General features: G+C 43.9%; 1 protein-coding gene across 1 annotated transcript in view; it reads right to left on the minus strand.

The window, feature by feature from the left end:
* Window positions 1–1,192: 1,192 nt before the first annotated feature.
* stpg2 (sperm-tail PG-rich repeat containing 2) overlaps window positions 1,193–24,871 on the minus strand; it is a gene marked incomplete at both ends in the record, with an annotated part of 57,459 nt that continues 33,780 nt past the window's right edge. The window contains 3 exons of the mRNA XM_084177520.1: window positions 1,193–1,327; window positions 5,354–5,469; window positions 10,438–10,606. Of these exons, the coding sequence (XP_084033646.1) occupies window positions 1,193–1,327; window positions 5,354–5,469; window positions 10,438–10,606 (420 nt within the window). The remainder of the gene's footprint in view (window positions 1,328–5,353; window positions 5,470–10,437; window positions 10,607–24,871) is intronic.

The following is a 24,871-nucleotide window of genomic DNA, read 5'->3' on the forward strand; positions in this document are numbered from 1 at the left end:
TTGTTTTTCCATTGGAATTTGGTTTTGCTTTTAAATGGTTGAAGGCATAGTGATAACACATTGGAAATTCAACTAACTTTTGGCTTTCTTTTTGATTGGGTGAATATAGGTTGTAATCTCATTGATCAACGTCTCAACCAAATATTACCCAATTATCCACGTTGAAATGAAGTGGTGGGCCCAGTGGGATATGTGAGCTTGTCTCAATGTAATCAAGGTATGAAATTATTAGGTTATTGTCAAATACAATATCTATTTGGGCTTACTTGCAGTCAATTTGCAGTGTATAATTATTATAATTATGTTCAGCCCCCCCGACCATCCACTCAGAATTGGCATGCAGCTAAATCTATGTATCCCTGCTCCAAAGGTTGTTGAAGAATCCTCAGCGTGTTTAGAAATGAATGTAAAATAAACATTTATTGTTGGAACATCTATTTTTTTGAATTGTGTTTACCAATGCTGAAACATCAGGACAGGTCATGGTTTCCTCCAAAAAGCTCCCTGAAAACAAAAATCAATCATGTTACTGCTGGTAAACAGACAAGCTGGCCTCACAGGTCGGAGACTGTTTGTTCTGTTCTCATCAGTTAATTACTGGAAACAAACTACCAGCACCCAAATCCTTCAATCAATGCCTCAAACTCACTGACACAGTTCAGAATGTAATGATCTCTCTTTTGCCTTCACGTGACGAACACAGGATGGTACACAGGAATTCCAGCACCTCACATTCTCACCCAGGCAATGAAACTACATGACTACCTACCCCAGTACCTCACATTCTCACCCAGGCAGTAAAACTACATGACTACCTACCCCAGCACCTCACATTCTCACCCAGGCAATGGAACTAACTGACTACCTACCCCAGCACCTCACATTCTCACCCAGGCAATGGAACTTCCTGACTACCTACCCCAGCACCTCACATTCTCACCCAGGCAATGGAACTAACTGACTACCTACCCCAGTACCTCACATTCTCACCCAGGCAATGGAACTAACTGACTACCTACCCCAGCACCTCACATTCTCACCCAGGCAGTAAAACTACATGACTACCTACCCCAGTACCTCACATTCTCACCCAGGCGAAGCTGAAATTGAGCATGTGTAAAATACTGCTATCAGATACAGTTTGTGTCAGTCCAGTTTGCAGAAGGACCTCCCTCTCACCTTTGACCCTGCTCTATACATTGCTGAGGGCGAGCGGCGGCGGCATGGCGCTCGATGGGTGAGGGGCAGGGTTGCGGTCGCTCAGCGGGTTGTTGAGGGTTACGTTGAACGTGCCCTTCAGAACCGTGTCCATGATCGCTGGGCTGAGCTGAGAGGGAAAGACAACAAAACAAGGGGAAAGATTCAAACAACCTGGGAAGGAACTCCCTAAAGGGCAACAACATGAGTACAAGGTCACTACTCCTTGTTGTAATCCATATGAGAACTGAATTCCATGTTTCCATTGCCACAGCGGTTCAGGGTGACCCAGTTTCCCTCTTACAGAGGTGAGTGGGTGATGTTTTCCTGGTGAGCAGCCCTTTGAAGAGGGAAACTAGCTACAGAGAAACACAGTGAAAAGAGATGTAGCTACTAGCTACAGAGAAACACAGTGAAAAGAGCACAGCGGGCAACACAGCAAGGGGAAGGAAGGGCAAAGTGATGACTGCACTCTTGGGGGAGGAAAAAGGAAATCTATATGGATTTATGCACTGATTTATTCACAGATACCTCTCTTGTGTATGGAGGGAAAACTCTCAGGTCATTTAGGGTCGACTTAACCTTTTGTTTGAGTGACAATCTCAGACAAAAATGCTGGCCTGTGTGTTACAGAATATGACTACATAAAATGTTAGGTGTGCCAACAATTCAACCCTTGAAATATCTCTCCTGACCCCATTTCATAATTTGCCAAGACGGAGATATCGCTGGTATAGAATTCAGAACTTATCGGTATTAATACTATAATTATGTGGTTCACGCAGCTCGTGAAACAAAACAACATTTTCTTACAGTATGTAGCTCATTTGTCTAATCTTTTTTGTTGTTGCTTAATCTAATCTAATTTCATTTGTAGTCAGTCAGAATCAGTGAGGTTGTAAAAAACCATCTGTTCCTGTCGTTGGGTAGACTACACGAGGCTAAACAACAACCTCAGCAGTCCTCAGCATCCTCGCTTAGAAAAAAAAGGTGCTATCTAGAACTTAAAAGGGTTCTTCGGCTGTCCCCATAGAAGAACCCTTTGAAGAACCCTTTTTGGTTCCAGGTAGAACCCGTTTGGGTTCCATGTAGAACCCTTCCCACAGAGGGTTCTACATGGAACCCAAAAGGGTTCTACCTGGAACCAAAAAGGGTTCTAGCTGGAACCCAAAAGGGTTATCCTATGGGGACAGCTGAATAACCCTTTTGGAACCCTTTTTTCTAAGAGTGTTGACAGTCGGCGGAGTGCAACCCCTATCTCCACCACCTGCTGACCTGAAGGCCACTAGAGTAGAGTCAGAGTGCAGTATTTGAGTGTGGTGTTCACTAAAATAGCCAACAGCACAAAAAGAGGAAATCGGTGGGAATCCCACGTGCACTTCAAAGCTTGACCTCCCCCCTCCTAGTTCTGAGATCCACAAACTCACATGCTGCGATCTGTATTCACAGAGCGAATCGTGGCGGCAGCCCAATCTGTATGCCAGGAGCAACGTTGGGAGAAGGAGCGGCTTGGTGCTCATTGATCTGTTTGATGTGTTTGGGAGGGTTCAGAGCTAGGGTGCCCCCAGGTCTCAGGTCAAAAGGTCTCTGGTCAAAAGTAGTGAACTATATAGGGTGTATGGTGACATTCCGGACACAGACCAGCTTTTGAACAGCGAGGGCCACTTTTGAAAGGTTTCTCTGCACTGTAATATTTAATGCACCGTTGCCTAATAAGACTAAAGAGAGGTGGGAGATCATATCAAACACTTGACAAGTTCTATGACTACAAGGTAATTCCCAAAGCTTTAATTTCTCAAAATAACAGAAAGATAGGTACTACAGTAGAGTGTACTGCCATGCTCGTTAAGTCACAGGCCTACACATCAGAATCCCAGAGCTCATTTGTCAAATACCTGTGAAATACATTTTGCATTACTTTTTAAATTTTGAAAATGAAATACACCATTAATTTGTCTTTGCTACTACAATAGTTATATTCCAGTTGTCCAAGTCAACAGAGATGGCTAAATACTGTTCTGTGTTAATGTCACGATGAGAGTTTGATGGATACCCTTTGATTTGATATTTTCAAATACTTTCAGTGTTCGCTTGAGTCTGCCTGGAGAGCCAACGACATGCCACTGGCTTTGAGGCTATGTACTACAGCGACTGAAATGACTGCAACATTTTACAAAGAGCTGCAGGTAGTTTCAGAATGGGTGGCAAGGAATAAGTTAGTCCTAAATATTTCAAAAACTAAAAGCATTGTATTGGGACAAATCATTCACTAAACCCTAAACCTCAACTAAATCTTGTAATAAATAATGTGGAAATTGAGCAAGTTGAGGTGACTAAACTGATTGGGGTAACCCTGGATTGTAAACTGTCATGGTCAAAACCTGTTGATACAACAGTAGCTAAGATGGGGAGAAGTCTGTCTTTAATAAAGCGCTGTTCTGCATTTTTAACAGCACTATCAACAAGGCAGGTCCTACAGGCCTTAGTTTTGTCACACCTGGACTACTGTTCAGTCGTGTGGTCAGGTGCCACAAAGAGGGACTTACGAAAATTGCAATTGGCTCAGAACAGGGCAGCGCGGCTGGCCCTTAAATGTACACAGAGAGCTAACATAAATGATATGCATGTAAATTTCTTCTGGCTCAAAGTGGAGGAGAGATTGACTTCATCACTACTTGTTTTTGTAACAAGTGTTGACATGCTGAATGTACCGAGCTGTCTGTTTAAACTACTAGCACACAGCTCAGACACCCATGCATACCCCACAAGACATGCCACCAGATGTCTCTTCACAGTCCCCAAGTCCAGAACAGACTTTGGGAGGCGCACAGTACTACATAGAGCCATGGCTACATGGAACTCTATTCCACATCAGGTAAAAGATGCAAGCAGTAGAATCAGATTGAAAAACACCTTATGGAACAGAGGGGACTGTGAAGAGACACACACACACATGTACAGACACACGAATACGCACACAGACGCTAGCACACCCACTCTACACACACGCACGTTGTAATATTGTTGAATAGTGGTATTATTCATTTTGTGTGGTGGATATGTGGTGGTGTGACAGTGTTATATGATGCACTGTTTTATCTTTTGATTTATGTGCAATATAAGTGTCTTAATGTGTTTGGACCCCAGGAAGAGTAGCTGCTGCATTGGCAGGAACTAATGGGGATCCATAATAAACCCCAGGAAGAGTAGCTGCTGCATTGGCAGGAACTAATGGCGATCCCTAATAAACCCCAGGAAGAGTAGCTGCTGCCTTGGCAGGAACTAATGGGGATCTATAATAAACCCCAGGAAGAGTAGCTGCTGCCTTGGCAGGAACTAATGGGGATACATAATAAACCCCAGGAAGAGTAGCTGTTGCCTTGTCAGGAACTAATGGGGATCCATAATAAACCCCAGGAAGAGTAGCTGCTGCCCTGGCAGGAACTAATGGGGATCTATAATAAACCCCAGGAAGAGTAGCTGCTGCCTTGGCAGGAACTAATGGGGATCCTTAATAAACCCCAGGAAGAGTAGCTGCTGCCTTGGCAGGAACTAATGGGGATCTATAATAAACCCCAGGAAGAGTAGCTGCTGCCTTGGCAGGAACTAATGGGGGTCCTTAATAAACCCCAGGAAGAGTAGCTGCTGCCTTGGCAGGAACTAATGGGGATCCCATAATAAACCACAGGAAGAGTAGTTGCTGCCTTGGCAGGAACTAATGGGGATCCATAATAAACCCCAGGAAGAGCAGCTTCTGCCTTGGCAGGAACTAATGGGGATCCTTAATAAACCCCAGGAAGAGTAGCTGCTGCCTTGACAGGAACTAATGGGGATCCATAATAAACCCCAGGAAGAGTAGCTGCTGCCTTGGCAGAAACTAATGAGGATCCATAATAAAACCCAGGAAGAGTAGCTGCTGCCTTCGCAGGAACTAATGGGGATCCATAATAAAATACAAATACAAAATGTGCAGTGTTTGCAATTTTGGGACTTTTCTATTGGTTTATTAAGACAGGTGAGATCAAAAAGGCACAGATAAAGTGTTTGAATCGATTTTGAAACCGAGGATCTCATAATGTTGGGGCAATTCATGTACGTTTAAGCATCTCAGGTAGAATGATGTTACATGGTAAAAGCTAGTCTGATAGTGAGTTACCTCGTAGGTGCCCGGGCCGGGGTTGGTGTTCTTGGGGCCTTTGAAGCGATCCTCCCTGGACACGATCAGAGCCATCTGGGGACTGGACTTGATGTCAGGACTATACTGACCTGGACCTGGTGGACAGAGGAGAGGAGAGGAGAGGAGAGGAGAGGAGAGGAGAGGAGAGGAGAGGAGAGGAGAGGAGAGGAGAGGAGAGGAGAGGAGAGGAGAGGAGAGGAGAGGAGAGGAGAGGAGAGGAGAGGAGAGGAGAGGAGAGGAGAGGAGAGGAGAGGAGAGGAGAGGAGAGGAGAGGACAGGGGAGAGTCAGGCTCTGAGTCTTATCAAATCAAATCAAATTGTATTGGCCACATGCGCCGAATACAACAGGTGCAGACATTACAGTGAAATGCTTACTTACAGCCCTTAACCAACAGTGCATTTATTTTTTAATAAAAAAGTTAAATAAAACAACAACAAAAAAGTGTTGAGAAAAAAAGAGCAGAAGTAAAATAAAATAACAGTAGGGAGGCTATATATACAGGGAGGTACCGGTGCAGAGTCAATGTGCGGGAGCACCGGCTAGTTGAGGTAGTTGAGGTAATATGTACACGTGGGTAGAGTTAAAGTGACTATGCATAAATAATTAACAGAGTAGCAGCAGCGTAAAAAGATGGGGTGGGGGGGCAGTGCAAATAGTTAGGGTAGCCATGATTAGCTGTTCAGGAGTCTTATGGCTTGGGGGTAGAAGCTGTTGAGAAGTCTTTTGGACCTAGACTTGGCACTCCGGTACCGCTTGCCGTGCGGTAGCAGAGAGAACAGTCTATGACTAGGGTGGCTGGAGTCTTTGACAATTTTGAGGGCCTTCCTCTGACACCGCCTGGTATAGAGGTCCTGGATGGCAGGAAGTTTGGCCCCAGTGATGTACTGGGCCGTACGCACTACCCTCTGTAGTGCCTTGCGGTCGGAGGCCGAGCAGTTGCCATACCAGGCAGTGATGCAACCAGTCAGGATGCTCTCGATGGTGCAGCTGTAGAATTTTTTGAGGATCTGAGGACCCATGCCAAATATTTTTTGTCATGCCCTCTTCACGACTGTCTTGGTGTGTTTGGACCATGATAGTTCGTTGGTGATGTGGACACCAAGGAACTTGAAGCTCTCAACCTCTACATCACTGTAAACCATTCATATTCCAATAAGATATCACAAGAGAAGAAAAGTGTAGATTAGGAGCTAACTCTCAACGACTCACTCACTCAGACACTGATGTAAACAACAAATGATCCTAGCAATACATAGTGAATGAAAACATGACGAGGTAATACAACTGTTTAAGTATGCTAGGTGACATTTGGACAAAATGATGAAAACAAAGTTGAGGAAGGAAATTAAACCGGTAAGCCTTGGGGTTCCCGTGCTAGGTTTCCCTAAGCCGGAACCAATCGCTTGTCTGACCCCCAGCTAACTCAAAAGGTGCTTACCACCACATCATTTTTTAATTTGTTTCTAGTGTTCTTTTGCATTCAAAACATTCCCTTTTCACCTGGAGGAGATTCCGTGTCATAGACCCCATTTCTACCGCAGCCATTGGGTGACAGCGGAAGAAGGCATACGCCTAAAATTATTGAACATCTTCCAATCAAGTTCACATCAAAATGTGATTGCAGAAAGGCATGGATGAGGGGTGAAATAATACCCCATATTCTGAAATGCAAATTGAATAATGTCTGAAATGAACTCGCCATGTGTTTAAAAGCACTTTGCACACAGCCAGATCTATTTATATGCAAATCAATCTCTTGTTAAGGGGTTGAGTCTTGGGTAAAATAGGTTGCATAAATTATCAAAATAAATCATGAATCTTTTTTTGAAAGAACATTTGCAGTGAAAGTATAATTGAAGTAAATATTAGGCTAACCACAAAGAGAAATGGACATGGTATTTGAATGGAATGACATTTGGCTGGCCTATAGTTGGCTTCATGTTAACGGAATAACATTTGGCTGGCCTATAGTTGGCTTCATGTTAATGGAATGACATTTGGCTGGCCTATAGTTGGCTTCATGTTAACGGAATAACATTTGGTTGGCCTATAGTTGGCTTCATGTTAACGGAATGACATTTGGCTGGCCTTTGGTTGCATTCATGTTAACGGAATGACATTTGGCTGGCCTATAGTTGGCTTCATGTTAATGGAATGACATTTGGCTGGCCTATAGTTGGCTTCATGTTAACGGAATAACATTTGGCTGGCCTATAGTTGGCTTCATATTAACGGAATGACATTTGGCTGGCCTTTGGTTGGATTCATGTTAACGGAATGACATTTGGCTGGCCTATAGTTAATGGTGATGGATGAGTGCAGGTGGTTACTACCTAAAAGGAATCGGACACCTCAACAAGCCCAGTCTACTATTTTCTCCTTAACAAGCCCAGGCTATTGTCTCCTCAACAAGCCCTATATACTGTCTCCTCAACAAGCCCAGTTTATTGTCTCCTCAACAAGCCCAGGCTATTGTCTCCTCAACAAGCCCTGTATACTGTCTCCTCAACAAGCCCAGTTTATTGACTCCTCAACAAGCCCTATATACTGTCTCCTCAACAAGCCCAGTTTATTGTTTCCTTAACAAGCCCAGTCTATTGTCTCCTCAACAAGCCCTATATACTGTCTCCTCAACAAGCCCAGTTTATTGTTTCCTTAACAAGCCCAGTCTATTGTCTCCTCAACAAGCCCTGTATACTGTCTCCTCAACAAGCCCAGTTTATTGTCTCCTCAACAAGCCCAGTCTATTGTCTCCTCAACAAGCCCTGTATACTGTCTCCTCAACAAGCCCAGTTTATTGACTCCTCAACAAGCCCAGTTTATTGTCTCCTCAACAAGCCCAGTTTATTGTCTCCTCAACAAGCACAGTTTATTGTCTCCTCAACAAGCCCAGTTTATTGTCTCCTTAACAAGCCCAGTTAATTTTCCTCCTCAACAAGCCCAGTTTATTGTCTCCTCAACAAGCCCAGTTTATTGTCTCCTCAACAAGCCCAGTCTATTGACCCCTCAACAAGCCCTGTTTATTGTCTCCTCAACAAGCCCAGTCTATTGTCTCCTCAACAAGACCAGACTTCTGTCTCCTCAACAAGCCCAGTTTATTGTTCTCCTCAACAAGCCCAGTCTATTGTCTCCTCAACAAGTCCAGTTTATTGTCTCCTCAACAAGCCCAGTTTATTGTCTCCTCAACAAGCCCAGTTTATTGTCTCCTCAACAAGCCCAGTCTATTGTCTCCTCAACAAGCCCTGTATACTGTGTCCTCAACAAGCCCAGTCTATTGGCTCCTCAACAAGCCCAGTTTATTGTCTCCTTAACAAGCCCAGTTTATTGTCTCCTCAACAAGCCCAGTCTATTGTCTCCTCAACAAGCCCAGTTTATTGTCTCCTCAACAAGCCCAGTTTATTGTCTCCTTTACAAGCCCTGTTTATTGTCTCCTCAACAAGCCCAGTTAATTGTCTCCTCAACAAGCCCAGTTTATTGTCTCCTCAACAAGCCCAGTCTATTGTCTCCTCAACAAGCCCAGTTTATTGTCTCCTCAACAAGCCCAGTCTATTGTCTCCTCAACAAGACCAGAATTCTGTCTCCTCAACAAGCCCAGTCTATTGTCTCCTCAACAAGCCCAGTTTATTGTCTCCTCAACAAGCCCAGTTTATTGTCTCCTCAACAAGCCCAGTCTATTGTCTCCTCAACAAGACCAGAATTCTGTCTCCTCAACAAGCCCAGTCTATTGTCTCCTCAACAAGCCCAGTTTATTGTCTCCTCAACAAGCCCAGTTTATTGTCTCCTCAACAAGCCCAGTCTATTGTCTCCTCAACAAGACCAGAATTCTGTCTCCTCAACAAGCCCAGTCTATTGTCTCCTCAACAAGCCCAGTTTATTGTCTCCTCAACAAGCCCAGTTTATTGTCTCCTTTACAAGCCCTGTTTATTGTCTCCTCAACAAGCCCAGTTAATTGTCTCCTCAACAAGCCCAGTCTATTGTCTCCTCAACAAGCCCAGTTTATTGTCTCCTCAACAAGCCCAGTTTATTGTCTCCTCAACAAGACCAGAATTCTGTCTCCTCAACAAGCCCAGTCTATTGTCTCCTCAACAAGCCCAGTTTATTGTCTCCTCAACAAGCCCAGTTTATTGTCTCCTTAACAAGCCCAGTTAATTTTCTCCTCAACAAGCCCAGACTTCTGTCTCCTCAACAAGCCCAGTTTATTGTCTCCTCAACAAGCCCAGACTTCTGTCTCCTCAACAAGCCCTGTTTATTGTCTCCTCAACAAGCCCAGTTTATTGTCTCCTCAACAAGCCCAGTCTATTGTCTCCTCAACAAGCCCAGTCTATTGTCTCCTCAACAAGCCCAGTTTATTGTTTCCTCAACAAGCCCAGTTTATTGTCTCCTCAACAAGCCCAGTTTATTGTCTCCTCAACAAGCCCAGTTTATTGTCTCCTTAACAAGCCCAGTTAATTTTCTCCTCAACAAGCCCAGACTTCTGTCTCCTCAACAAGCCCAGTTTATTGTCTCCTCAACAAGCCCAGACTTCTGTCTCCTCAACAAGCCCTGTTTATTGTCTCCTCAACAAGCCCAGTTTATTGTCTCCTCAACAAGCCCAGTTTATTGTCTCCTCAACAAGCCCAGACTTCGGTCTCCTCAACAAGCCCAGTTTATTGTCTCCTCAACAAGCCCAGTCTATTGTCTCCTCAACAAGCCCAGTTTAATGTCTCCCAAACTTTTTCACTCAGGCCCCCCTTCCAGCACTGGGTAACATCCCACGCCCATTTTGCCATGGCTAATGTATATTCATGTAATATGAGTGACTCAAACAAAATCTATAGGGCAAAAAAAAAAACTTGCTAAAACGTTAGCTGACATGGGCTAGTTGATCTGGACATTTACGACAAGTTATAAATAGCTCTCTAAGGTATGCAATGACTGACATGACAAGATGAAAACTGCTGATGCACTACCCAATTTCGAAATTGCACCTTGTGCATTCCACTATTACAACTTTCAGGAGTAAGTTGAAAGCCAGTTCCTAAGGGGCGCACCCCACAGTTTGGGAACCACTGGTCTACAGTACCTGGGAAGTCCGGATCGTAGCGCAAGAAAGTGGAGTGTCTGGGTGCTGCGCTCAGGAATGAGCTCTGGCGTTTCCTGCCCCCCTCGCTCCTGGGTTCTGAGAAGGAAGCGCGGCCGTACGTCTTCTCAAAGGACTCCCGCACGTTGTAGGAGCTGGGAGGAGGGGTGTCCTGGAGAGAAGACGAAGAAAAGGTTATTGTCCATTAACTGGTAGAAAACGAAAAGGTGTCTTTATGCTCACAACCCAAGGGGCTGGAAGCAATGGGTCTGGCGCAGAGCAGCACCCCTGGAGCAATTGTAGGGGGTTAAGTGCCTTGCTCAAGGTCACACAGAGAAACAAAGAGATGACGATATGGTCACAACACAGAGAGATGACGATGTGGTTACAACACAGAGAGATGACGATATGGTCACAACACAGAGAGATGACGATATGGTCACAACACAGAGAGATGACGATATGGTGACAACACAGAGAGATGATGATATGGTTACAACACAGAGAGACAAAAGAGATGACTATATGGTTACAACACAGAGAGATGACGATATGGTTACAACACAGAGAGATGACGATATGGTCACAACACAGAGAGATGACAATATTATCACAACACAGAGAGTTAACGATATGGTTACAACACAGAGAGATGACGATATGGTTACAACACAGAGAGATGACGACATGGTCACAACACAGAGAGATTACGATATGGTTACAACACAGAGAGATGACGATATGATCACAACACAGAGAGATGACGATATGGTTACAACACAGAGAGATAGAGAGATGACGATATGGTTACAACACAGAGAGATTACGATATTGTTACAACACAAAGAGATCACGATATGATCACAACACAGAGAGATGATGATATGGATACAACACAGAGAGATGACGATATGGTCACAATACAGAGAGATGACGATATGGTCACAACACAGAGAGATGATGATATGGTTACAACACAGAGAGATGACGATATGGTTACAACACAGAAAGACAGAGAGATGATGATATGGTCACAACACAGAGAGATGACGATATGGTTACAACACAGAGAGATGACGATATGGTTACAACACAGAGAGATGACGATATGGTTACAACACAGAGAGATGACGATATGGTTACAACACAGAAAGACAGAGAGATGACGATATGGTCACAACACAGAGAGATGATGATATGGTCACAACACAGAGAGATGATGATATGATCACAACACAGAGAGATGACGATATGGTTACAACACAGAGAGATGACAATATGATCACAACACAGAGAGATGACGATATGATGACAACACAGAGAGATGACGATATGGTCACAACACAGAGAGATGGCGATATGGTTACAACCCAGAAAGACAGAGAGATGACGATATGGTCACAACACAGAGAGATGACGATATGATCACAACACAGAGAGATGACGATATGGTTACAACACAGAGAGATGACGATATGGTTACAACACAGAGAGATGACGATATGGTTACAACACAGAGAGATGATGATATGGATACAACACAGAGAGATGACGATATGGTCACAACACAGAGAGATTACGATATGGTTACAACACAGAGAGATGATGATATGGTTACAACACAGAGAGATGACGATATGGTTACAACACAGAGAGATGACGATATGATCACAACACAGAGAGATGACGATATGGTTACAACACAGAAAGACAGAGAGATGACGATATGGTCACAACACAGAGAGATGACGATATGGTTACAACACAGAGAGATGACGATATGGTTACAACACAGAGAGATGACGATATGGTTACAACACAGAGAGATGATGATATGGTTACAACACAGAGAGATGACGATATGGTCACAACACAGAGAGATGACGATATGGTTACAACACAGAGAGATGACGATATAATCACAACACAGAGAGATGACGATATGAAGGTGTGCCAATCGAGAGGAATGGAGGGAGGAACAGAGAGGAGGAACGGAGAGGAGGAACAGAGAGGAGGTATAGAGAGGAGGAACGGAGAGGAGGAACGGAGAGGAGGTACAGAGAGGAGGTACAGAGAGGAGGAACGGAGAGGAGGAACGGAGAGGAGGAACGGAGAGGAGGTACAGAGAGGAGGAACGGAGAGGAGGAACAGAGAGGAGGTACAGAGAGGAGGAACGGAGAGGAGGAACGGAGAGGAGGTACAGAGAGGAGGAACGGAGAGGAGGAACAGCTGAGTGAAAAGGAGTGAAGTCTACTGAGATAGAAATATGATTTGGGTTTTCTCACCAGAGCAAATTTGCTCGACATTTTGACTGATCCAGACAATCAGCATTTTTATTTTCATTTATCAAATCCCTCGGTATGACCTTGGCTGCAATAACACTGGTCTGAGAAGTCAACAGACACCATACCCTTCTCTGACATCCTAGCTGATTGGCTCACCACAAAGCATTGTGACGGGAATATCTGACAGGCACTCCTATCAATTACATGTTCCTTGTCTAATAACATGGTCCATTCACAGTACAGTGGGGTCTAATGAGCGATCCTGTTCCCTCCATGGGGCCCTTAGATGGGCCTCGGTAGCCTCTCTACAGGGGGGCCCTAATTACATACGATAAATGACCCTTCAACCTAACATAATAACAATTAATAATAATAATAACTGACCACACCAGCCTGTCAACATCACAACACTGACAAAATCACTCATTGGCTGTAATGACCAGAGACCAGACAACAAGGAAGACATATATCTCTAAAATGACCACAGAAAACTATAATTATAAATGATGTCATTAAGAATCATATGGATTATCTGTCTAAACCAGTAAGGAGATGTATCTTTTTCCACCCTAGTACTACTTGGTTTCAAACGATATCTGCATGATCCACTAGTCCCCAGACTCCTACCACTGCTACAAATAGTTTTAGTGACGATGAGAGAGTGCTATGTGTTATGGCAAGCTCAGCTACGCTAGCTAGATGAATACTGCGGGGCTATATTCAGAGTAGATCCTCTATTATTTAGCAAAAGCGACAAGACAAATTCCTTGGGAGAGAATGTGCTAGAAACCCAGTGGTATGCCCGTGTGGAACGTGTTCATATTTCAACCCTCTCCAACTGTCAGCCCATCCTTCTGTTTTTTTGTCCCGCCGCCATAATTGTTAATGCCTAACCCAGACTCACTTTGTATTTTTACCTCTTTTTTTTTTTTTTAACCTTTTTTCTCTTATCCAAAGCGACTTACAGTTAGTGCATTCATCTTAAGATAGCTAGGTGGGACAACCACATGTCACAGGCATAGAAAGTACATTTTACCTCAATAACGTAGCTATCAGTAGAGTCAGAGATAGAAAGGGGTTGGTTGTCAAGTGCAAGTGCTGGTTCAGGTTTATTTTTTTATTTTATATAAATACAGCACCAGTCAAAAGTTTGGACACACCTACTCATTCTAGGGTTTTTCTTTATTTTTACTATTTTCTAGTGAAGACATCAAAACTATTAAATAACACATATGGAATCATGTAGTAACCAAAAAAAAGGAGACCATCCGTTTACCTACTCTGTGTCTCACAAAGACACTGCGGTTGGAACCAAAAATAGTACATTTGGACTCATCAGACCAAATAACAGATTTCCACCGATCTAATGTCCATTGCTCGTGTTTCTTGGCCCAAGCAAGTCTTTTCTTCTTATTGGTGTCCTTTAGTAGTGGTTTCTTTGCAGCAATTCGACCATGAAGGCCTGATTCACACAGTCTCCTCTGAACAGTTGATGTTGAGATGTGTCTGTTACTTGAACTCTGTGAAGCATTTATTTGGGCTGCAATCTGAGGTGCAGTTAATTGCCGATTTCTGAGGCTGGAAACTCTAATGAACTCATCCTCTGCAGCAGAGGTAACTCTGGGTCTTCCTTTCCTGTGGCGGTCCTCATGAGAGCCAGTTTCATCATAGCGCTTGTGTCACGTTCGTTGTATAAAGGATCGGACCAAGGTGCAGCGTGGTATGCGTACATGTTTAATATTTAAATAGACACTTGACAAAATAACAAAAGCAACCGAACGTGAAGTTCTAAACGCTAACAGCAACAAGCCGAAACAGAAACAGAATCAGAAACAAGATCCCACAACTAAAGGTAGGCAAAATGGCTGCCTAAGTATGATCCCCAATCAGAGACAACGATGGACAGCTGCCTCTGATTGGGAACCACCACCCGGCCAACATAGAAACAGAATACACTAGATTCTATCCAAATCACACCCTGACCTAACCAAACAGAGAATACAGGTGATCTCTAAGGTCAGGGCGTGACAGCTTGATGGTTTTTGCGACTGCACTTGAAGAAACTTTCAATGTTCTTGAATTGTTCCGCATTGACTGACCATCATGTCTTAAAGTAATGATGGACTGTCGTTTCTCTTTGTTTATTTGAGCTGTTCTTGCCATAATATGGACTTGGTCTTTTACCAAATAGGGCTATCTTCTGTATACCAACCCTACCTTGTCACAACACAACTGATTGGCTCAAACGCATTAAGAAGGAAAGAAATTCCACAAATTAACTTTTAACAAGGCACACCTGTTAATTGAAATGCATTCCAGGTGACTACCTCATGAAGCTGGTTGAGAGAATGCCAAGAGTGTGCTAAGCTGTCATCAAGGCAAAGGGTGGCTACATTGAAGAATCTCAAATATAAAATATATTTTGATTTGTTTAACACTTTTCTGGTTACTACATGGTTCCATATGTGTTATTTCATAGTGTTGATGTCTTCACTATTATTCCACAATGTAGAAAATAGTAAAAGAAAAACCCTGGAATGAGTAGGTGTGTCCAAACTTTTGACTGGTACTGTATATTTATAAATGACTTTGCATTCCATTAGACTTCGACTGTGTCTCAAATGGCACCCTATTCCATATATAAGGCACTTCTATAGGGGTCTGGTCAAAAGTCGTGCACAATTTAGGTAATAGGTTTCAAGTTTTACGTTTTTATTGTCACGCGCACAAGTACAAGTCTTGCAAAGCAAAGTTAGGTCGGAGCTCGCAAGACGGCAGCCATACAATACAGATGGCGTGTTTGATGTATTTGATACCATTCCATTCATTCTGTTCCAGCCATTACAATGAGCCCGTCCTCCCCAATTAAGGTACCACCAGCCGCCTGTGACACACACACCCCGAGGGGCTGGAAGCAATGGGTCAGGCGCAGTGCAGCACCCCTGAAACAATTGTAGGGGGTTAAGTGCCTTGCTCAGGGGCACAACACAGAGACACAGAGAGATGACGATATGAAGGTGTGTGAATAGGGTGCTATTTGGGATGCAGACTAGAGAGACACACAATTGAGAAAGGAAAGCTGTGGCTAGTAGCAAATGAAAATGGCACTGAAATGAATTGAACGATTGAGATAGAAATGATAGGTTGCGCCACCTGTGAGGCTATACCTGTGGAGACCGGCGGAGATCTTTTTCTCACAATATAACACCTTTAATTTCCCCTCCCCTGCCTGTCACGGAGCCCCAATATGGCTGTAATTACACCTGATGGGAATATAACCGTTCTCACCACCTCTCACCTATTGACAGTAGTCAAAATACAATTAATTACAGAGCGGTGCGCCAGCCACGTCTGTCCAATTGCTCTCTCTCGTTTATCGCCATCTATATGCATTTAGAAGTTCCTTTTAATGAGCGCTCACACTGGCACCGACATGAAACATAATGAAACGGAATACTGATGTGATTCCCCCTGATTAGCGTCTAGACGCGTTGTCACCATCTTTTATGTTTGCGATTCTTTTCGACACTGAAGAATTTTAAGAATTCAAACTAGGACAACTCAATTGGTTAATTGGGCATGTGTTTAGAATGGGAGCTGCTATGGATTCCGTATAGCTCTGGTTGAGGTCAGAGGTCAGAATTCCATGAATGTTTTTGACTGGTCAGAAAGGTAAACATTGTGTAATGCCAGAGTCTAGCGGTAGTGCGGCTGACTCCACACTACACATGTCCCCAGACGCTGGGGTTTGATCCCTGCGTCCACCTTTCCTAGCTGTCGTCTCCACATCTAGTCCTATCGATGACAATAAATAATCAATCTCAATAAAATAAAAACATCTGAAAAATAAAGAAAGAAACAGGTAGAAGGTCAGAGTTGAAGTGAACCAATGATTCCAGCATTGTGACACATGTGCTAATCACCTTCTATGATTCCTTCCTCAGAACGAGCTCTATGTGAAGACAGGCTGAATCCCAAATGGCACCCCATTCCCTACATAGTGAACTACTTAATATGTATGACCATACAGGCTCTGGTCAAAAGTAGCGCACTATATAGGGTGCCATTTGGGATGAAGCCAGACCTTTTTTTAGCTCTGCCTGACAGCCTCACACTAAAGACCATGCATATGACATGAACAGTGTACCAGACATACCTCTTCTTCTCACCTCACAGTAGACGACTATTCCTCATCTCATTAAACCCTCCCCCATTAAACACTGAGGAAGTTATTTTCAGATGAGGCTGCTGTTAAATTTTTCCACCCCATAAATACTGGGCTATATTTATAGTGTATGTTTCATTGACGCTTCTGCACACTCAGCGCAGTGGTTAAGTAATCGTTTTCTGCTTTATTTAGTTCAAGAGGAGGAATTTCGTGTTCTAATGGGCTCTTAGATGGATCATAAAACCACAGGAGTGATAGGGAATCACCATATGCTTATAGTGTGGCTTTATAGATACTATAGCCCGCCGATGGGTACAGATCTGCTGATATCTTCCTCTTTCTTCTCTGTCTCCCATAAAACATGTCTGAAATAAATCAAACATTCTCACAAAACCAGATGAAGAATTTAAAATTCTATGTTTACATATCCCGGATGTTTTATGAAAACAGGGGAGTGCGTAAATTATCTTATCGTAGCAACAAATACGAATACAAAATACGAACAAATATGAAAATGTATGCACTCACTACTGTAAGTCGCTCTGGATAAGAGCGTCTGCTAAATGACTAAAATGTAAATGTAAAAATTTAGCAGAGAAGGACATGCTAGTCAAAGGGTGAAGAGATTTAACAGGTCAATACATTCAGTCTTTTGATGGCTTGTTCCTCTCTCCTCCTCTTCACTCTCTTCCCTCTCTCTTCGTCCCTGAACTTCACCTCTCTCTCTCTCTCTCTCTCTCTCTCTCTCTCTCTCTCTCTCTCTCTCTCTCTCTCTCTCTCTCTGTCTCTCTCTCTGTCGCTCTCTCTGTCGCTCTCTCTGTCTCTCTCTCTCTCTCTGTCTCTGTCTCTGTCTCTGTCTCTGTCTCTCTCTCTCTCTGTCGCTCTCTCTCTCTCTCTCTCTCTCTCTCTCTCTCTCTCTCTCTCTCTCTCTCTCTCTCTCTCTCTCTCTCTCTCTCTCTCTCTCTCTCTCTCTCTCTCTCTCTCTCTCTCTCTCTCTCTCTCTCTCTCGCTCATTTGGCAGTGAGCTGAGTGATCTGGCTTTGGCAGTGGAGAATCCTGGGCAACCACCAGGAAGCTATACTGTAGGTCCCACAGCTGGGTCCACTCAGCTACCAGACTAACAGACTGTCTGCAGCCTCTTGGCTGTGTAAACAGGCAGCATCCCTAAACCGCACCGGGCCTCGTCCTGCCACTGTTACCAACACGCTCCCAGCATCCCCCTCACCTGTTCCTCCACACACAGCTGTCTACACACACAGCTGTCTCCCACATGTTCCTCCACACTCCATGAGGAAGAGGAGGGGAAGGAGGAAAAGGGGGGATTTATAGCACAGAAAATAAGATTTAGGAGAAAAATCTCCCTCTGCCCCTGCTACTCCGCCGTAGGACAGAACTGTGCATTGCCTACTGATAGAGATAATGTGAAAGCAGCAATATGGAGGTATGGTGAAATCCAGACGCCGCATTATCATCTTGAAGAGCCCGAAAAACATCAGTCAGACAGCAGGTCAAAGGATGCAATGTTTTCCTATTTTTGTTGTAGTTCTTGCAAGGCACCAGGCCTCGCTTTTTAGACATGATGTCAGAACTGAGACACTATGATAGATGTACATCTCAAAGTCAGGGATTTGTTGGGTCTTTCCTGTGAGGGATTTGTTGGTTCTTTGCTGTGAGGGATTTGTTGGGTCTTTGCTGTGAGGGATTTGTTTGGTCTTTGCTGTGAGGGATTGGTTGGTTCTTTGCTGTGATGGATTTGTTGGTTCTTTGCTGTGAGGGATTTGTTGGGTCTTTGCTGTGAGGGATTTGTTGGTTCTTTGCTGTGAGGGATTTGTTGGGTCTTTGCTATGAGGGATTTGTTGGGTCTTTGCTGTGAGGGATTTGTTGGGTCTTTGCTGTGAGGGATTTGTTGGTTCTTTGCTGTGAGGGATTTGTTGGGTCTTTGCTATGAGGGATTTGTTGGGTCTTTGCTGTGAGGGATTTGATGGGTATTTGCTGTGAGGGATTTGTTGGGTCTTTGCTGTGAGGGATTTGTTGGGTCTTTGCTGTGAGGGATTCGTTGGGTCTTTGCTTTGAGGGATTCGTTGGGTCTTTGCTGTGAGGAATTTGATGGGTCTTTGCTGTGAGGGATTTGTTGGGTCTTTGCTGTGAGGGATTTGTTGGGTCTTTGCTGTGAGGGATTCGTTGGGTCTTTGCTTTGAGGGACTTGTTGGGTCTTTGCTGTGAGGGATTTGATGGGTCTTTGCTGTGAGGGATTTGTTATGTCTTTGCTGTGAGAGTGTCACGTTCGTTGAAGGACGGGTCAGACCAAGGAGCAGCGTGAAATGCATACATGTTTATTTTAAACTTAATAAACAACGACAAAACAATAAACCAACGAAACGTGACGTCCAAAGGTAACACACAACAAACCTCACACGGAACAAGATCCCACAACACCTAATTGCCAATAGGCTGCCTAAGTATGCTCCCCAATCAGAGACAACGAGCGACAGCTGCCTCTGATTGGGAAACACACCCGGCCAAACATAGAACTACAAAACCTAGATCACAAACATAGAAAATACAACATAGAAAATCACACCCTGACTCAACAAATAAGAGTCCCCAGAGTCAGGGCGTGACAGAGAGATCCGTTGGGTCTTTGCTTTGAGGGATTTGTTGGGTCTTTGCTGTGAGGGATTTGTTGGGTCTTCGCTGTCATTATTGAAATCAAATCAAAACAGATGCATGCTGTAATCACTTTAAAAGTGATCCTTCTCCCAGGTCTGTGACCATTTGCTGACCAATCAGTTATTGCCAGAGTTACGACAAACAATATCATCTATATCCTCTTGTGTATCCTACAATTTAATGTTTTTTTAAACAGATCAATAGAAATTACATTTCAAAATGGGGTGTGTTGCTAAGATGAATGATTCTGACATTCAACGGACCAATGGGTGTAGCTCAGGGGCGTCATTGATCAAAAACGAAATTCAAAGTCGGACTCTTGCGCTTAAGGGGGGATTAAACAATGAGGTAGGGTTCAGTGTAGCTCTGGCCCAGGGGGTTAGTGCGCATACCTTCACTATGGAAGGAACACACACTAACGACCTGGACCAGAGCTAGGTTCAGTGGAGCACACTTTGTGTAAAACTCAAAAACAGCAGTGTTAGGAGAATAACCACAACTTCACAGAGAGAGGGGAGATCTTTACACAAAAAAGACTGTGATCTTTCCTCCAGCCATAGAGTGCATCCACACATCTCATAAACCCTAAAAGTGCAAAGCATGCACCATCTGTACCCCCTCTCTCTTACTGTCTCTCTTCTTCTAATTCTCTACCCTCACTCTCTCTCTTTCTGCCTCTCTTCTTCAAATTCTCTACCCTCACTCTCTCTCTTTCTGCCTCTCTTCTTCTAATTCTCTACCCTCACTCTCTCTCTTTCTGTCTCTCTTCTTCAAATTCTCTACCCTCACTCTCTTTCTGTCTCTCTTCTTCTAATTCTCTACCCTCACTCTCTCTCTTACTGTCTCTCTTCTTCTAATTCTCTACCCTCACTCTCTCTCTTTCTGCCTCTCTTCTTCTAATTCTCTACCCTCACTCTCTCTCTTACTGTCTCTCTTCTTCTAATTCTCTACCCTCACTCTCTCTCTTTCTGTCTCTCTTCTTCTAATTCTCTACCCTCACTCTCTCTCTTTCTGTCTCTCTTCTTCTAATTCTCTACCCTCACTCTCTCTCTTTCTGTCTCTCTTCTTCTAAGTCTCTACCCTCACTCTCTCTCTTTCTGCCTCTCTTCTTCAAATTCTCTACCCTCACTCTCTCTCTTTCTGTCTCTCTTCTTCTAATTCTCTACCCTCACTCTCTCTCTTTCTGTCTCTCTTCTTCTAATTATCTAACCTCACTCTCTCTCTTTCTGTCTCTCTTCTTCTAATTCTCTACCCTCACTCTCTCTCTTTCTGTCTCTCTTCTTCTAATTATCTAACCTCACTCTCTCTCTTTCTGTCTCTCTTCTTCTAATTCTCTACCCTCACTCTCTCTCTTTCTGCCTCTCTTCTTCTAATTATCTAACCTCACTCTCTCTCTTTCTGTCTCTCTTCCTCTAATTCTCTACCCTTACTCTCTATTCCTCTCTCTTTCCATGAAGCAATGTGGATCTGAAACAATTAAACAACCCAAGCATATTAACAAAACGCTGATATACTCAGACTCTGCAGTCATACTAAAATAGGCGAATGCATCACTGTGACATTGAGCGCAGACACAGAGCGTGCTGTTAGATCCCTGCTAACATAAATCTAATGTAATGATTTTAAACCCTAATGAGTTGCTCTGCTAGATAGCAGACGCATTCTTATTTTCAAAACCATACCATCTGTTGGAACGGAAGAAGACGACAGATTATGCGCCTGAATCTTCGCTAATTATTTCTGGGTTTACTTGGATCTCCCATTAGCCATTACGATTGCAACAACTACTCTTCCTGGGGTCCCCACACAAAACGCAATACAGAACAATCATAAACAAAAAGCAGATCCAACTAGACATTAAAATAAAAAAATGAGACAACAAGACAACAAGGGGAGAAATAAATACATCATAAAGGTCAACAAAATATCAAATATAATGCACACACACACACACACACACACACAGACACACACACACACACACACACACACACACAGACACACACACACAGACACACATACACACACAGACAGACAGACACACAACCACATGCTCACACACAGACACACACACACACACACACACACACACACACACACACACACACAGACACACACACACAGACACACATACACACACAGACAGACAGACACACAACCACACACACACACACACAGACACAGACACACACACACACAGACACACACACACAGCAGTAAAACATGATCCAGACAGAGGAGGGCTGCTGTACTGTGAGATAGTGAAGGGATAATGCGGATGCTACAACTATTTGCTTCTGCAGTCTGTTCCAGAGCCTGGTAGTAAACCTTAGCACTAATAGCCTTCTCTGGCCTTCCTCTCATTAAGAGTGTTTAAGAGCCTGCTTTTTGTAAGGCTCTTTTTTCAACACCCGTCAGTTGATCAGACATTAGGTTGATCTGAGCCAGCGACTCCCTCTGATCCACGGTGCTGTGATTAGTTGAAACACGTGGAATGGCTTCAGCTGTGTCCCAAATGGCACCCTATTTATTATATAGTGCACTTTTGACCAGAGCGCATAGGGTTCTGGTCAAAAGTAGTTGACTATATAGGGAATATGGTACTATTTGGGACACAACCTTCATAATGGCCAGGAAGGAAGCATGGTATGGCTATAAGCTTTATGTTCAGTCGACTCAGATACTCCCATGTATTTTAATGGGGAGCAGACTCAAGTCAAGATGATAGATGGATGGAATGGATGGACGGACAGACAGACAGACAGACAGACAGACAGACAGGCAGGCAGGCAGGCAGGCAGGCAGGCAGGCAGGCAGGCAGGCAGGCAGGCAGGCAGGCAGGCAGGCAGGCAGGCAGGCAGGCAGGCAGGCAGACAGACAGACAGACAGACAGACAGACAGACAGACAGACAGACAGACAGACAGACAGACAGACAGACAGACAGACAGACAGACAGACAGACAGACAGACAGACAGACAGACAGACAGACAGACAGACAGACAGACAGACAGATAGATAGATAGATAGAAATGATAGAAATGATAGAAATGATAGCACTGGCAAAGGGAGACTGCCATGTCAAAGATCAGATTTATTTTGTATATTAAAAGTCGCTAGTTAACAACACTGTCTGTTTACAATCTCTATCGTTATATGGCTAATGACTGCTTACATATACAGTATCTAATTAAATCTCGCACTGCAGTGTGCCTTGGTAAAACTTTGTTAAAAATCCTCTCACAATCACCCTACATGCTCTTCCCCTCTGTGCGGACTCTAGTTTATTTACGACAACGTGGAAGAAGTCCAAACTGAAATGTTCCAGACAGCATGGAACGGAGCTGCATGGGGCCACCTGCAGACGATCTGGTAGACAGGGGTCTTGGCTCAATAAAAACGTTATTACCAAGGGGAGGCTGTCAGAGACACTGGTCAATACAGCCGTAGGACACAACTGTCACCGCGCACCGCTTTCATCTTACCACCATCCTAGCTCTTTTATGAAAGTGAGAAGGAATTGAGTTGAACTTGATAGACTAAAATAGCAGCGGAAGGATGCCTAAGGCAGCCCACTTCTCACGCCACGTGAAACCCTCTCCTGGGTTTTCCAATCACCGTCATGCATATGACAACTGACAGCATAATCCATAGCCTCTTACCATTCTTTCAGACAGCTTTCTTCGGTCCTGCAAACCATGTAAACAGTTCCACCCTATTGTCAGTCTACTGCACGTACACTAACATGACCAAACTCTCACATCCTTCCCAAACACCATGGGATGCCATAGCCATGACTAGCCTTCTATTGATCGGAGAATAATCCTAACGCTTTACCAGAGCCGTCATGCCCATAGGGGCCACAAGGGCACATGCCCCCCTCAGATTTGTCCTGTGTTTTTTTTAGATTCAATATGTAACTTTTTAGGGCAACGCGACCATAATTCACATAGAAACGTGAGTTATAAATCTGTCATTCTCATTGAAAGCAAGTCTAAGAAGTGGTAGATCTGTGCGCTATTTCTATTCTTCCCATTCTTAAGTTTTGTTTTAGCATCTTTTACTTACTTACATCAGCTTCAAACAGCTGAAAATACAATATTTTTGGTTATTGAAGAGCACAGGGCGCCACTGGCGCCCTGTGCTCTTCACAGATGAAAGCAGGTTCACACTGAGCCTGTGACAGACGTGACAGAGTCTGGAGACGCCGTGGAGAACGTTCTGCTGCCTGCAACATCCTCCAGCATGACCGGTTTGGCGGTGGATCAGTCATGGTGTGGGGTGGCATTTCTTTGGGGGGCCGCACAGCCCTCCATGTGCTCGCCAGAGGTAGCCTGACTGCCATTAGGTACCGAGATGAGATCCTCAGACCCCTTGTGAGACAATATGCTGGTGCGGTTGGCCCTGGGTTCCTCCTAATGCAAGACAATGCTAGACCTCATGTGGCTGGAGTGTGTCAGCAGTTCCTGCAAGAGGAAGGCATTGATGCTATGGACTGGCCTGCCCGTTCCCCAGACCTGAATCCAATTGAGCATATCTGGGACATCATGTCTCGCTCCATCCACCAACGCCTCGTTGCACCACAGACTGTCCAGGAGTTGGCGGATGCTTTAGTCCAGGTCTGGGAGGAGATCCCTCAGGAGACCATCCGCCACCTCATCAGGAGCATGCCCAGGCACTGTAGGGAGGTCATACAGGCACGTGGAGGCCACACACACTACTGAGCCTCATTTTGACTTGTTTTAAGGACATTACATCAAAGTTGGATCAGCCTGTAGTGTGGTTTTCCACTTTAATTTTGAGGGTGACTCCAAATCCAGACCTCCATGGGTTGATAAATTTGATTTCCATTGATCATTTTTGTGTGATTATGTTGTCAGCACATTCAACTATGTAAAGAAAAAAGTATTTAATAAGATTATTTCATTCATTCAGATCTAGGATGTGTTATTTTAGTGTTCCCTTAATTTTTTTGAGCAGTGTATTTAATTATTGGGTTATGATATTATATACCAGTGTGACAGTTGTATTAAACTCCTCAGGATGAAAAAAATTGTTCTTAAAGAATCAATGTGCATCATTAATTCAAATGACAATTGAACAGGTAAAGAAGTATGCTTAGTTGGTAGAGCATGGCGCTTGCAACGCCAGGGTTGTGGGTTCGTTTCCCACGGGGGGGCAGTATGAAAAATGTATGCACTCACTAACTGTAAGTCGCTCTGGATAAGAGCGTCTGCTAAATGACTAAAATGTAAAAATGTAAATAACCTATTTAGAACAATATATATATTTTTGACATCTAATTAGGCATAATG

This window comes from Coregonus lavaretus (assembly GCF_964263955.1).
Source record: "Coregonus lavaretus genome assembly, chromosome: 14".
In the NCBI taxonomy this organism is placed as follows: domain Eukaryota; kingdom Metazoa; phylum Chordata; class Actinopteri; order Salmoniformes; family Salmonidae; genus Coregonus; species Coregonus lavaretus.